This window comes from Belonocnema kinseyi, chromosome 3, assembly GCF_010883055.1.
Source record: "Belonocnema kinseyi isolate 2016_QV_RU_SX_M_011 chromosome 3, B_treatae_v1, whole genome shotgun sequence".
Lineage (NCBI taxonomy): Eukaryota > Metazoa > Arthropoda > Insecta > Hymenoptera > Cynipidae > Belonocnema > Belonocnema kinseyi.
In genome coordinates this window covers 63,574,762-63,591,020 of record NC_046659.1, presented here as the reverse complement: position 1 = coordinate 63,591,020, position 16,259 = coordinate 63,574,762, and the positions used below count along the sequence as shown (strand labels likewise).

General features: G+C 29.0%; 1 protein-coding gene across 1 annotated transcript in view; it reads left to right on the top strand.

The window, feature by feature from the left end:
* LOC117169497 overlaps window positions 1-16,259 on the top strand; it is a 91,496-nt gene that overhangs the window by 33,018 nt on the left and 42,219 nt on the right. Inside the window, exons 3-4 of the mRNA XM_033355909.1 lie at window positions 7,930-8,114; window positions 13,010-13,248. Of these exons, the coding sequence (XP_033211800.1) occupies window positions 7,930-8,114; window positions 13,010-13,248 (424 nt within the window). The remainder of the gene's footprint in view (window positions 1-7,929; window positions 8,115-13,009; window positions 13,249-16,259) is intronic.

Here is a 16,259-nt window from a genome sequence, read left to right as displayed (position 1 = left end):
ATATCTAGCCGGGAGTGGTGCTGACTGAAAACAGATGATTTGGAGCGATTCGCGCGCCATCTGTTGGTCATTCTAAGGACTTATTGAACTACCCTCGTATATGTAGACGGTCATGACTTTTTCTTTACATCCCGGCTTTAGTTTAAATGTCGACGGGCATGACTAACCTAACTTTTGGAAGTTGCATTAGGAAGTTATAATTTTATTCTAAGTGACTGGTACGCCTTATTAAATGAAAGAAATTTGAAAATTAGGTAAATATTGTTTCAATTGGTTTCCTTATTAACAATTATTTAGGCTAATATCGCAAAGCGAATAGTTGCTTCGACAAGTATTCAGGTGGCTGACAGCGCGGTTCAGAACTCCACAACTCTACATGAGCCAAAATTCAGTCTCAAAATGATACTTTCCCCTAGATGCCCACATGGGCACCTGCGTTCAGAGGAATACATTTCCGACTTGAAAACTCTCTCAAATGATCATTGGGAGCCCAATGCAATTTGAGTTGCAACGAATTTAACACCAGCGTTTTTCTGTGCATAAAAAAAGTATTGTCACCCACCTGTCTCAATCTAAAAATTTTATTTGAAAAATTTCTAAATTATATTAACAATAGTTTTTCATGTTTTTCACGATAATATTCAAGAATAGGGTTTAATATTTTTGAGTTTAGGATTTCGAAAATCACTTCAAAGTCTATCCTACAATTGTTCCATTCCTACATCCGAAGTTGCTATTTTAGATGAAATCTCAACAATTTTCATTTTATACGTACGCAGATTCTGGTATAGTTCAAAACCGAATTATCAACGTTGATTCCAAACAGTAGTAAATAATGACTACTATTTTTGCATAACACTTGTTATAAAATGTCAGGTCATCCTCCATAATAATAAATCATTCTATAAAATTGCATTTAAAAATCTTTTTACCTGTTCTGTATATATTTTTAGATGATTTTTCAAATTCTTATTAAGTTTTATGGCCGTATGTCACGTCACTCTACGCACAGTATGCCATGACATGTTTGACTTCATATGTCACTGTATGCGTTACAATATCGTTTAAATGCTTATCTTATAATAGTAACCCGAGTCTAAATTTAGGCCCTACTTTGAAGCCGTAACTCCTACCTTAGTAGGCGCTGGAATCTGTAAAGTAGGTTCTGAATAAGGAGTGATTCCAATGTCATTTTTACCCTACTTTAACGCTAAAAGTGCCGAAATCGGCCGTTTTTCTACGTTTAGCGTCAAAGTAGGGTCTCTATTTAAGACAAATTAGACCCTATTTTAAAGTTTAAACTACTAGTGTAGGACTTGTGGCATCAAAGCAGGTTCTCTATAATCTCACACCAATATTGAGGAATAAAAATAAGATTTGTTATTTATCAGAAAACATAAAATAATTTCAGTGATATAAATATTAAGGATATTCGCAATTATTTTTTAGACATAGTATTAATAGAATTTTGTGATTATGACGCTAAAGCATAGTGCACTGAAAAATCCACAAGTAAAGAAACGAACCCGAGATCGCACGCACGCACTGAATATTTACTAAATGCCTAACGCCCTAAACGATTCAGCTAACGGAGCGCGTTAGGTTGCCTTCGATAAAAATCATTATCACTTGTCCAATAATTCAAGGTTCATAATCTTTTTAAATCCGAAATAACTAATTAAATAATTACTTTTAATATACTTTAATTTAATTTACGATTTTCGAAGAGTTTAATATAAATTGGTTCTGTTTTTAGAGGTATTCTACGTTATACACTTTAAAAGAACTTGAGGCTACATATTTAAATTTGATTCTGTGTTATTTATTACCTAAATGAATTCAATGTCAAACTTGCTGATTTAAATACAAATATTTTTTATCTCTCTATCGAGGAAAGATTTTTAAAAAGTAGTCAAATATTTTTCATACGTTTGGCCGTTCTTATTCTTCAATAAATATGATAAAAAAATTAAAACAATAAACATTTTCTCATGAAAAGAAATGGTTTTTCCTCCTAAATCAAGTGGTAGACACGTAAATAGTAATATTTCTCTAAGAAAATGTTTAAGAAACCCTCAATAATTATTTTTTAGTAACAAAAATGACTAAACTATTGGAAAAATGGTACTGCTTTCCTGGGGAAAAAAATATTTTCTCCATGAAATCATGTTACAAATTAATTAACCGCAATACTCTAATAAAAATCTAATAACAATCAGTAAATTTTATTATAATTATTAAATATACATTTTAATATATTTTTCAATTTTTTAATTTAATTCATAATATTTGTTGTTAGCGATAGAAAATATTTTATTCTTATAATTCGTTGTTATTCTCAATCAAATTTTCAGCATTTTCAGTTAAGAGAAAATATTTTTTCTGTGATTAAGCATTGCAAAGAAGTATTGATTTATATATCACTAATTAATGACAATTAGGATAGATTTTGAATTAAATATTTTTGTTAATTGACTGTGCATTCAGTCAATAAGATGACCAATGAGTTCAATTAATTCCAGTAAAAAATAATTTTTACTTTATTTTCATGAAGTTCGAAAATTGTAGACTCAAAAGGTTCAATGTAGGGTCAGTATTGAAGTGGAGGTTAAACAGCATCAAAGTAGGGTCTTGAGTTATAAAAACATAGGCTCTAAAGATTCAAAGTAGCTTCAGAGAGGTGTTACAGCTTCAAAGTAGGCTCTAATGTTTCATTCTCTAGGAGTTAAAAGTATAAAGCAGGGGCTATAAGTTTAACTAGCGTTGAAGCGGGTTCTAATAAGGAGATGCAACTTCAAAGTAGGGTCTAAATTTCGACTCGAGAATCGACGTTGTTTCTGCGCCTTGCACTCTCCGCTTGGACTTATTAAAAAAATTGTTTATCGCTGTATATTTTCGACTTATTTGTAATGATCAACGACTGCATGAAACAAATTATTTTCTAAATTTTAAATTTAAAAAATTTTGTTTAATTTGTAAATTTTTTGAAAATGGAATCTCAATAAATTCTTAAGATATGCGTGAAAGTAGATTAAGAAAAAAATTGATAATTTTATTTCATCTAATTATAAACGTTTGCAAAAATTAAAATGTTTAAGTTTTGAATGCATTATCAATATATAAAATGTTTAGTTTGAGTGTGATTGATACATAATTGATAAATTCACATTGGCACGATACTAATGAAAAGTTTATAATAAATGGAAAAATTACTTTAAAAAATAGAAGTATATTTCTCGTTGTTAGAAACAAATGCAGAGCTTGAGCAACTTTTTAAAGTTTGAGGTGCGTTTTTTTGGAAATTTGTTTAATTGGTTTGCCAGTCATATATCGGAGCAGTACATTTACCTTTTTAGAAAAATGTCATTGTCATAAACAAATTCGCAATTCAGATCAGTTAAATGTTAAGTTCAGGAGCGTAACATGATATATTTTTGGAATCTTTTTTGGCTACACCTGTGTATTTCTGATATAGGAGCTTTTCTTCATTTAAAGTTGATCACTTTTTTTAATCTTCATGTATTATTCTATATGCAGTAGATACTCTATAAGGTATTAAACAGCTTTAAATTGAACTGCATTGTGAATTTGTTCACAAAAATCACATTTTTCATAACATTTCAATTTTCTGTTCCGGAATATCCCTGGAAACCAATGAAAACAAATTTCCAAGAAAGGACCTTAAACTTTAAATAGTTGCACAAAACAGCACAACTGGAAAACGAATTGAAAAAATGTCCCCACCAGTGGGAAAAGTACTCAGTTTAACTATTGTGACGTCTCCAGCTGAGGAATCGACAACTTTTACGTCTCGAGACGATCTCCTCAGCCGTCATTCTGATCGCGCGGAAAAATTCACGCTGGTCTGGAATCGCCTACATCCCCCACTCGATGGACAATATACTATTTCGTCCTGCAGAATTTTTTTTTCAAAGAATGTTAGTTTTGATTGTTTTATTGCAAGAAACCGAAAAAGAGCTGCTTTGTCCCATTTTATGATATTCTAAAGATTATTGCATATTGAGGTGCGATAATGATCGAGCATACTTAATTTATTTATCGTTCAATTGTTCTTTTATAACGCGCTTAATTTAAATTCAATATTGTGGGTACAGAATACAGATGTCCCATAAATTGTACATTTTTCCTTCTGTTTGAAAAGACGAGATGTGTTGATTGAGGTAAGGCGATTCGCGAAATCTAAGAGACGTACTGCTATTGTGCAATTGTAATTGCTAGTCGAGCATCTCGAGAAAGTTTCCGATGTCTGTGAGCACCATTTGTCATAACTCGTGCATGTCTGGTGAACATTGGCTAAACTCTAGACGAGCAAGCGCGATAACGTCAATTCAACAATAGAGGGAACATTAATTATAAGCCTTCAGTCTTCAGTATATGATCGTAGGTAGATCAGCTCTCGGTAGTGACATTTTCAAAAGGGTACATAATAAACGCACAGCTCGTCTCTATGTACTGCATTTCGTGGCATTTGGATCCACTTGCTAAATAAAAATTCTTGATGTTAAAATGTCGCAAGAGATCTTCTCATTATACTAATACTAAAGAAACAATGAGCCTACAATTTATAAAAGTTAAGTAGGAAACTCTTGTATATTATAACCTTTGCATTTTTTATTTGTTATCATAAAATAATATGTTAAATTATGACTGTTTAGCAAAACTTGATTATCAAGTAAACTTTTCTTCACTTTCAAATTGATCAATTTTGCTTCCTTAGAAAGGGTCGTTTGTAATTACCTATATTTTTAAATCTACTTTTTTTTACATATTTCGACAAAATTCATCCCGAGCAACTCAACAATGCAATATTTTTGAATGCATTTACGTATGTTTGTGCGTATTTTTTTTTTTATTTACCATATCTACTTTTTTTTACATATTTCGACAAAATTCATCCCTAAGATCTCAAGAATGCAATATTTTTGAATGCATTTACGTATCTTTGTATGTATTTTTTTCTATTTACCATATCTGGAAAAGTGAAGGAACAATGAATGAAATTTAGAGAAATTTTAACTACAGTCGATTTCAAGGTCTGATAGGATTTTGAGCTAGATAGGCCAATTTGAAGTGCTTTGTTTTGCTTTTAGAAATTTGAAATACAAATTTCTTACTACGTTTATATCAGAAAAACTGTTTTAATATTAGGAATACTACAATACTATATCTGATATATTTTTTCGTGTTTTAGAGACGTGTTGAATGGCTTTTTTTAAAAAAACCTTCTATTATGATCTAGAAATAATTGTAATAATAATAGAAACAATTGAAAACTAAAATTGTCTGACGGTAGATAATTTTTTTCACGAGGCGGATAAAAATTATCGGTCGTCGGATAATTGTGGTTTTCGATTGTTTGCAGCGTTGTTATCCAATTACAGATGAATAATATATCGGGGATTTACTATGGATCGAACTTTTGATGGTCTCTCTGATTTGCGGTGAAACAGAAACATAAGGTTTTGAAAAATTTTGAAAGTTTCAATTTTTAGTTTGAGAAAAAACTGCCTCTATGAGGAAATACATCCATAGTGAATATATCTATAGTCTTTGGAAAAGTGTTTATTTTTAAATTATTCTTCGTCCTAAAAGAAGAATCCAGTTAGCATTTCCCTAAAATGGAAATAAATAGTTAAAGCAGAATGTACTTCGGTTATTTTTTTTAAAGTTAGCAAGCCTACCAGCAATTTATTTTGTATTTTATTCACTTTAAAAAATTTTGTAGCATTTTGACTACTTTTTGGCCTTGAAAATGTTTTACTTTATTTTCTCAATTAAAAAATTTTTAATACTAAAATATTTCTTGTTCAACTAGGGTAACGACACCAGTTCTTGGATTTAGCTCATATTTATTGGCATGCCAAAAACCACAGTGACTTTATTTAATTTTGGATAAATATTTGCGTGAACTATACAACAACTAATACGAGCATTTTTCGTTTAAATTATAGTGGAATTAAATGAATTAAGGGAAAATATGCCTAAGTTCTGTTAACTAATAAATTAGAGATAATGTGGGAACGAAACTACTATTTAAAACGTTGTAATTGAATATATTAGTTGAATAATCGTTTACAAAATAAGAAAATTTAAGTATGAAGTGCTAGAAAATGAAAACTTGTGAATTGGAACCTGATCATTTACATGGTTTCATATTTTAATCGTTATAAAATTTACAATAGTATATTGTTAGTCTCAATATTTACTGAATAAGTTTACTATCTTTTGATTTGAACAGAATTAGATAATTTTTTGAAATAACATTATGATTAGCTCGAAATTATTTTTTTCAACTGGCAGTAATGAAACGGAACGAAACTTTCGTTTGGATTCCTGTTTTAGATCTTCATAGGTATTATGTTTGACGGGTTCAAAATTGAATAATTTAAAATTACTGAAAGGGTTTGAAATTGAACAATGTTTTAATTCAAATACCCAGCAGTTCTGGGGCTAAATGTTATAATTTAAATATTCCAAATGGATTGTGTATTAATTACAACAATTTCTAATTGATAGTGTCCAATACTAAAAAATGAAAACTAGACAATTGCAGTTTTAAGCATTTAAAATAAATAAAGGGTCGTCCGGCAAAAGGGCGTAATTGTCAAAACGTGAATTTTACAGGAAATAATTTTATTTATTTAACGCATTTCATTTTAAAGAAAAACCTAGAAAAATGCTTTGAGTATTGTCAGTATCCATTGATTTGCCAAAAGAGCGTTTTGAAAAAAGCAACGATCTCCGAGAAAAACCTTTTCAAAGAACGACTCGTCTCAAAAAAATTGTTGGGACGTAAAATAAAAATGTAAAATGAAAAATTTAGTTTTAGATTAAAACTTGCAAAAATGAATTTTCATAGAAACACCATACTTCAAATATGTTGCCAGCGCCAATTTGTACCAGAATAATGTTTAAGGATTAAAAATAAGAAATGTAGAACTTCAAAGAATTCGATTTTTTAATCAGGTGTCAAGTCACGTACATTCATTTTTATCTTAAAATTCATTGCTATTGAAAAAAGTTTCTAATTAGGTGTTGAAATAAATAATTATTTCCTGGTTCTATAGATAGATACTGTGGAAAATAAAAAGAACTTTCTCGCCTTTGGCCCGAAAATATCTCACCTACTTTATACAATTTTCCCCATAAATTTAATTTGCAGTAAATTGTTATATATTCAAAAGCAATATTCATACTCGCAACCCTATTCACACCATCGTCTGTTCCAGACAGAACAACCTGATTTATAATACTTGGTGCACCGTTACAGAGGTAACATATAAGGTCTCAAAAATGGTACATACAAGAATCTGGTCTATAGATAGTAAAGTGGTATTCAAATTGCCCCGCTATGGAAGGTGACTTGACTATTAATGAATCAATTAAAAAGTTCACGCTCCAGATACGTGTTTTTTATGGTTACCTACATATGAAATCATATTCTGCCTTAGGCGGCCAAGCATTGCAGCAAGTCAGATCTATTCGCGATGAACTGAAAGTTTATGGATACTATGTTAGTTAATAAGAACTATACACCGTGTAAATGTAGATGATGGAATGAGTGTGAGAGTGATCCTGATAACAAAACTTGTCTGGCAATTAAGATTCCTAGGAGTTTTCATTATTTCTAATATATACGATAGATAAACTATCATCCTATTTAATTATACAAAATTAGCAATGTGTTCCTTCAAAGAATCCAGTTTACAGTCCATATGTTTAGACTGTGGTGATTACAACGAAAATTGCAGCCAAATTCTTTGTATCATCTTTCTTTACCTTAAAAATTCTATTTTTCATCATCTTACTTCCTTAGACGTAGAGCAATGCCATTATTATACACAGTATGTGTACATTATATGTATCTATTTATAAAAATTATTGGCAGCAATTTTTTCTGTGTTTCAGCTCAGTAGTAAAGGTCTGAAGATCATTCAAACAGTTCATCCTGCTGCTTCTTCAAGATCGGCTGTGAAGCATTTGGTGCCAGGGCATGCAGTTTTGGCTGCAGTTCAAAGAGAAGATGTTGTTGCAGCAACTCTTCTTCTTCCCAATCCTGCAACCAACAATCCAGTTCATGTGCATGCATACAGGTTCGGTTTTACATTTTTATAATCAAAAAATACTTTTGAAATATTTTTTTACTTACAAATTTACCTAGGGTACTTCACGTACAAATAGGGTTTATCTTATTTTTCGAATACAAAATACGTTTGCTCTCAAGGACGAATTTCGATCTAATGGCCAACAGAATTAAGTGCTCTAAATTTTAGCCATATCGGTTAACATTTACTCCTAGACACACCCTTTGAAATGTTCCATGTATGATTAACAAGAACAAAATGTGTTAATATGAAAGATACACATAAATTTTAGGTTTTGTAAATTTTTTCTATAAATCCAGGTTCGCAACATTCATTTAAGCCCGAAAAAGTAGTTAGGTAAAAAAATGGTCGAAATGTTAAAATATTGAATTCATAAAAGATTATCAAATATGGTATTTTGTATGGTTTTCAACAAAAAGGACCTAAGAATTCCCCCATGTTTCTAGGAAAGTCTCTCAAAACCTGATAAAATGAGAATTTCTCAGTCGAAATTTTGAAAAGATCCAAGATAGCGGCTGGACAAATTTTAAAATATGTTTAATTTCTTAAATATTTTTACACTTTTTTGATAAAACTTCACCCTGATTGAGAACATTTGGAAGCAGTATATATTATTACTCATACGAATATAGTGTAAGCCATATTGGATTTTTTGAACATTTCGGCATTTTTTCAAAAATTCGTCTATCACTAACTATTGCGTAGTCTATCTAATCCAGTTTGAGAGGCCTCTGTGATGAAAAAATGGGAAATGAATCATTTGTATTTAATTAGAATTAGTCGCCATCACGAATTTGTTCAACATTCGACTGCCACAGAATATTGCATAGTTTTTTGCAACTAAAATTTCTTACCTTTTAAGTTTTCGCTTTTTTTGAAAAATTAATAACTTATTGCAATCTGAACAGTTACCATTATGAATTTTTTTAAATGCATAATTTTTAATGTCAGAAGTTGATTTGTAGCTATTAACATATTTTTTGTTCATGAAGTTTGGGTCGCTTTTAAATCGCAGATAATAGTAAAATACCCTTTGTGGTCACGTTTTCATGGGTCTGTCATATTGGGAATTTCGCAAATTTTTATTTTTCCTCTACGCTACTTTTTTCGGGTTGGAAAGAAAGTTGCATTCCTCGGGTTATATAAAGATTCGATGAAAACTGAAAAAGTTATGTTAATTTTTCATCTTTTCCCCAGTGTGTTAATCATACGGAAAACTTTAAGGCATGTGCCAGGGATAAGTAATAACAGTGTTGATTAAAATTTGTTGCAAATTATTTGTTTGACCATTTGAGCGAAACTTGATCATGGAATCAAAATAATTTTGAAAGCCAATTTTAAACACGTGTTTTAGGGTCATCCCAACGTATAGTCAATCTCCAAATGAATCAAACTATTATATGATTATGAAATTATAAATTAGCTAATGTAATCGACGAAAATGGAATTTACAGGTCTTTAGCGATTTTTCAAGTTTAAAGATTTTGAAAAATGATGTGCCTTGATTGAAATTTTTCTTTTGAATTAAAAAATTTGATTTCAGCTTGTAAAATTAAATCGTCTCATATAAACTTTAATTATCTTAATTGATTACACATGAAAATGATTAACTCTTGACAAAAATTAGTATAGTGAATTTCAATTAGTGACTACTTGTATTTTTTTTAATATTTAATTTTGAGCATTCTTTTATTCGGAAATTCAATATTAATTCTCAGAAGATATCAAATTGGATTTTGGAAAACCTCAGAACCTTTAAGTTAAAAAATAATTTTTAATTTAGAATGAATCCTTTTTCAATCAAGTTTAAACATCTTGTTCTGAAGAAGACATGTGGCCTTAATTCTTCTGAGCCAGAATAGTTTCAGAACTTTATATTATTCATATTCATGAAAATATTATTATAAAAATTATGAAATATTTTTTATGATCTTTTAGAATTTCCTAAAGCTTAATGAATCTAAAATTGTGTCTGATATCTGGGTAACAATTTTATCCATAATATCTATTATTTTCAAATTTAAATGGTAACAAAAATTAATTTATCATTTGAATTTTTAAGATGAAATACATTATCCATTAAAGCTTCTTGCGAATATGCAATTAGCCAATGATCAACTAGATTTCTCAGTTTTGAAATTTCATTTGAAAAAATTGATATTGCAAAATAATTAGTGTTTACAAACTATCATGATTTTTAAATAATAAGAGCAAGGTTGTCATGTACCTCTTTAATTTGTGTGGGAATGATTTGTGTTTTTTAATAAGTCGCGCATCAAGCACATGTAATTTAATGTATGGAGGCCATGTAGTTCATCGCCTCGATCTCACTGGCGAGGTTCATTAATTGATGACTTTCATAACTCTAACGGGGGCTAACGATTTTTATAATGCCAACAGCACTTCCTAGATTCACACGTGACCTATGCGGAAGTTTTACAACATAATGCACTTCAAGAGGGCAATGCTTCTTGATGAATATTCTATTTTTATTCGAAACGGAAAACCCGAGAGTCAGTGAAAAATGGAACAGTAAAAAAAATCTATTAGAAGACCCTTCTTGTTAATCCACATTATCAGTTTATAATTTCTAAATTGTAAAATCTAATCATAAACTTGATATAATTTTAATATTTGATAATAGTTTAGTCTAATACCAATTTATAATTTAGTTCCAATATTTAATTGGCGATTAATAATATTAAAGGGTTCATTGTCAGAAAAATCTGCAAAACTTGCAAAGGATTTGAAATATTTTAGGGCATTTTAAAAGATCCCAAGGAATTTTCAAGAGATGTAAACATTTCCAATGAATTTTCAAGGATTTTAAGGGATTTGAAAATTTTCATGGGGTTTTAAAGAATTTTGAATTTACTTAAATAATTTAAAGGGGTATCGAAGAATTTAAAATTTGTATGGTATTTTTAAAAATTCTTATGATTTTTGAACATTTTTTAAAGTTGCGAGGAATTTTAAAAGATTTCAAAGGATTTTAAATACTTTACGGAATTTTAAAAGATTCTAAAGAATTTTTAACTGATTTCAGTAATTTGAGGCAATTTCAATGGATTTGAAATATTTTAAGGTATTTTAAAAGATTTCAAGGCATTTCCCAGAGACTGAAAAAATTCTAAGGGATTTTGAAGAATTTTAATGTATCAAGAAAATTAAAAAAAATTGTATTCGGTTGTAGAGAATTTTCTGGATTTCGCAAGATATGGAAAGTACAATACGTATAAGGATTTAACATTTTTTTTAAATTCCAAATAATTTTATATGATCTCCGAAGATTTCAAAGATTTGAAGAGATTTTCAAAAAAGGTCGTAATTCATTTAAATTTATTTGGAATTCACCATGAGTTTCTTTTAATTTATTATGAATTTTTTTAATTCTTATGAATTCTTTGGAATTATCTTGAATTTTTTTAATTCACTTAAATTCTTTAAACCTCACTCGATTCTACTGATTTCAATGAATTTTTTAATTTGTTTAGTTTTTGTTTAATATTGCCTGAAGTCTTTTAAAATCACCTTCGATTCGTAGACATTTCATCACATTTTTGTAAATTACCTTGAGTTTGTCATAACTCATTTTAAACTCACTGAATTCAATGCATTTTTATATTTTTGAATCGTTTACAGTTAACTTGAAGTTTCTCATTTCGGTTCAATTCCTCTAAATTCACTCTTATTTTATTAAAAATGAAATCAATGGAATTAAAAAGAAATTCATTCATTTAAATTCTTTTGAATTTAACTTAAATTGCTTTGAAGTCTTATGAATTTATTTTGCATTTGTTCAAATTCACCTGGGATTCTTCTTAATTTCTTCGAATTCTATTGAATTCTTTTAAATTTAAAAGAATATTAATCACATTATTAATGCACATTAGTCACTTTGACTCAGTTTACTTTAAAAAAAAAGGAAATTTTAGGAAACTTTAGGTTAGAAATTAGTCATTTTTGGTCACTTTTTTAGTTTAAGTAGGCAATTTTCCCACTTTTACGAGAAACTTAGGCTGTGGCTACTCTGGTAATAATAAATCAAACATTTGCAAATTTAAATTTGTTTTATTATGTCTGTAAAAGATTTTATATTAAATAAAGAAGCAAAATAAAGTTACTTAGAAAATAAGACTTTTGATGAAACAACAATTTTCAAAAGTTTCTTTATTTAAACATATTTGGGTTCAGAATATGGTTATTAAGCGAATTAATAGGCAATAAATATTAATAATGTATAATGGAGGAGTTTCTTGCTCACTCTACTTGAGTTGCCACAGAGCTAAGAATATTATTGCATTCAATACTGATTATCATATCATTACACTCTCTAATAGTTTGCTGTATAAGAAAATTACGAGGGTATTCTCAAGAAAATGAAGAAACACGTGTGCTTTTCATAAAAGGAGAACTCACGAGCAATTTATTTTCAGTCTGAAATGTATGATGTAATCTTTCTTTGGGAAGAAGGATCTAACAAATTGTGCTAAAAATATTTTAAAAATCAAGTATTTAAAAAAGTTCTAAAATGTTATAAAGAAAAGTTGTGAAAAGTGAATTATAAAAAAATAAGACAAATTAAACTGCTTGAGTTTCCCATACGAGAAAAGAATGTAATGAATCTAAATATTCTTGAGTATTTCACAATTACTTGTAGATTACGTAAAAGTGGATTCTTTGACGAGAATCTCATAACTTGTAATAGGATTAAGTAAATTACAGCTTCGAAACTTTTAATCTCGGCAATTATTAGGCAAGCATTAAAAATCTTAATTCAAATGTAGTTCTCTTTCATTATGTGACAACGGGAAATTTGTTATTTAGAAATATAATTCTTTACTTGAAGTCTCGAAGTTTCTTTTTATGATTGTTATTTACAGATGCGATTCGGTAGAAACTGCAGAATTACTGGGAGGCCAATTGAAGGCTTTGGCCTCGCACTCAGATAATTTAGCGAGAATTGCGTCTACCGAAAGTAGAATTCGCAGCAATCTAGGTAGCGACGGAAGGAGCACTCGAGAGTCTGAATCTTCTGAAGGAAGTGGAGAACTTAGGCATCTACCTGCGCAATCAGCAACAATTTATGAATCCCTCGCTGCTGAACTAAGGGCAAAATTAGGTAATTTGCAAGTAATTTCACATTTTTTCATTTCAAATGAAGCGTCGAAAATTCGAGCATTTTAATATATAAAGAAAAAAAACTGACATTTGTTAGCATTAAATTTGTTTACGCGAAAAGTAAGTCTATTTCTTTTCTTAAAAAAGAGCCTTTCTTCGAAAAAGCCTTATGGTGAAATTAGATTTTTTAATTCATACATGAGGATTAAAGTTTTATGTATAAATTATTAAAAGATACTAACAAGAAAAAATATAACTCACTCTGAAAAGAGGGGTTGAAATAATAAAAGAATGGTAATGAGGTGACTAAAAATAATAGCATTAGGGGTCAATATTAAACTTTTTTTCTTATACAAATTTAATATAAAATATTTACGCCCTATGCTCTTATTTTTAGTCGCCTTGCTATTATTATATTATCATTGTGATTCCCCTTTTCAGAGAAAAATTATATTGTTTCTTCTTAGTACATTTTAATAGGAGCTTGTTAAAAAACAATGATTTTTTAGTGGGTAAAAAGAAATTAAATTTTGAAATTTATTTATTTTTATTTGTAATTTAATTGTGTACGGTAATATTTAACATTTTTTGCATTTTTTATTTAAATAAATGTTTTTTATTTCAACTCAAATTTTATAAAAATTTGTGTTCCCATCTGAAATACGTATGTATCATAAGGTTCAAGTCTCTTGGATATGTGGCAAAATAAAAGATTGTAAAATTTTTTGAAGAATGTAAATATTTACAAAAAGTGATAGGCCTTCTTCCAAAAACTCATTTTTCCTCGTTATCGTGATCTGAAACGATGCAAAAGGGGGAGAAGAAAACCTAATTACACAAAAACTGTGACAGTAATGCTGACCCATCAAGTTCATTAGATAGTTTCAGCTTTTTATTATTATACCATTTAGGAATAATAAAATCAACTTTTTACTTTGTTGGAACAGCCGTTCATTCATGATATAATTATACGGCTGGAAATGAAAACAAGAGGAGACAATCCTCAAAGATGAAAGATTAATTGGTAAAGTACGGTGGAGGATAATTGTTATCATGGAAATTAAAAATCGTTTTTGCAGCCTAAGATTAATTTAAATTGTGTGTATAATTTTTCAAAGCGAAAATACATTTGTAGTAGATTATTATTTGGAACTATTTGTAAAAATAAAATCATAATGTGAAATCGTATAAACTTTTACAATTACAATGCTAAATTCACTGTAAGGGTTTTAACTTTTAAAAATTTAAAATTATTGCATAATTTATAGCATTATAACCTTATATTGTACATGTTTTGATGAATATAAATAAAAGACGCTGTTAACTTTGCATGCTTTAACTTTAAAATTTTAAATTTTGAATACTTTATATTGACATTAATTCACGCAATTGGAAATTGTACTATTACAAATACTTCTCATGTTGGCTAAATATTAAATGCCTTGAGTAAGAAATTATCGTTCTCAAGCGATTAAAATTTGAAATCGTTTTCACAGAGTTTTCTTAATTTCCAGTTGGATTTAAATGTTTTACTTTTTTTCATTTTCAGAACTTTTACCTTTAAAGTTGAATTTATTTGTAAATTTGAATGCAGTAATAGATTTAAATGACTTGTAAAAATTTTCAGGTTAAACTGTGAAATGTTGACTCCACTAATTTCAAGGTCATAAATTTGCAATAGTTTCCTTCCCAAAGCTTGTAATTAAGCATTTTTTTAAATTTGTAATTCTTCAATTTCGAGCATTAGAATTTGAATTACTGTCGAATAGTATAGCTGCTGTATACCTAAAATAGGATCAGCTTTTTTTGGAAACAGGAAACTTGGTAGATTTTTTTAACGAAAAATACAACGGAAAAATTTGATTTAAAAATCCGTTATTTGTCAAATCAAAAAAGAAATTAGAGACACGCAAAAAAGTGTGTGGAGCCGCAAAAGCGACCTATAACATTGTAGTATTGATCTAGCACAGTCAAAATCTGCATTGATTTGAAAGTTCTGTTTAGCTCTTTTTTTATTCGAGTTTTTTATTCCAATAATAATAAATTAAATTCAATCAACAAAAGTTAAAATTAAATTGAATAATGAAGAAAATTAATAAAGGAAATGAAAGGTTTTGGTCACAAACAACTTTTTTGTGTGTAAACATTTTTGTTTAAAAGCGACCATTCCAGAAAGATTTATTTCGAATATAAAAACATTGAAGTGATTTAAAAATATCAATCATTTATAAACAACTTGAACTTGATTCAAAATAATATTAATTACTATTATATTAAATACGCTGACGTACAACATGCTCAGGGCGCTCCCGTGTTGCACTAAAGAATTTATATTCCGTGAATTATTAGAAACTACTTAGTATTTCTTTTCGCATTTCTCTCTAAAAAAAGGAACCACGTTCAAAAAATTTAAGAAAACAAAAGTACAATTTGCTTATAAACAATTGGTATTCTTTTAATTCTATGCTTTTATACTCAGAAGGAAGATTTCCGGAATTTACGTTTTTAAACCATAATTTCGACCTGAAAATCGCCGAATTTGTTTAGCTGTTCTCGAGAGAAATGTTGATCAGGTTGTAGAATTAAATTTCCATTGTTATTAACTTTTGCAATAAAATTTCGTTTGCGACTAAAACCACCGCAAATTTTGAAACGACTTAAATTGGAGATACTTAAATGGGATACGCAGTTTATAAGGCAATAAATTCGTCTCGAATTAAGGAGTATTTTCTGTACTTGCATCAACTTTAAATTACGTCAATGGAAATTTTTTTACAGTAAAACTTTTTTTTTTTAAATATTATAAATGAATATAATATTTTAAATTTTCCATCAAATATATTAATATTATTAGTAAATAGATTCGTCTCGGACCATGGAATCGTTTATATTCTTACGTTAACTTTGAATTACGAGGTGCGTTCAAAAAGTAAGGTGACTTTTCAATATTCGCGGGCTACGTACATTCAAGTTTTAAATTTTTTGTTTTGTTGTGTTGGTACACTCGTCACG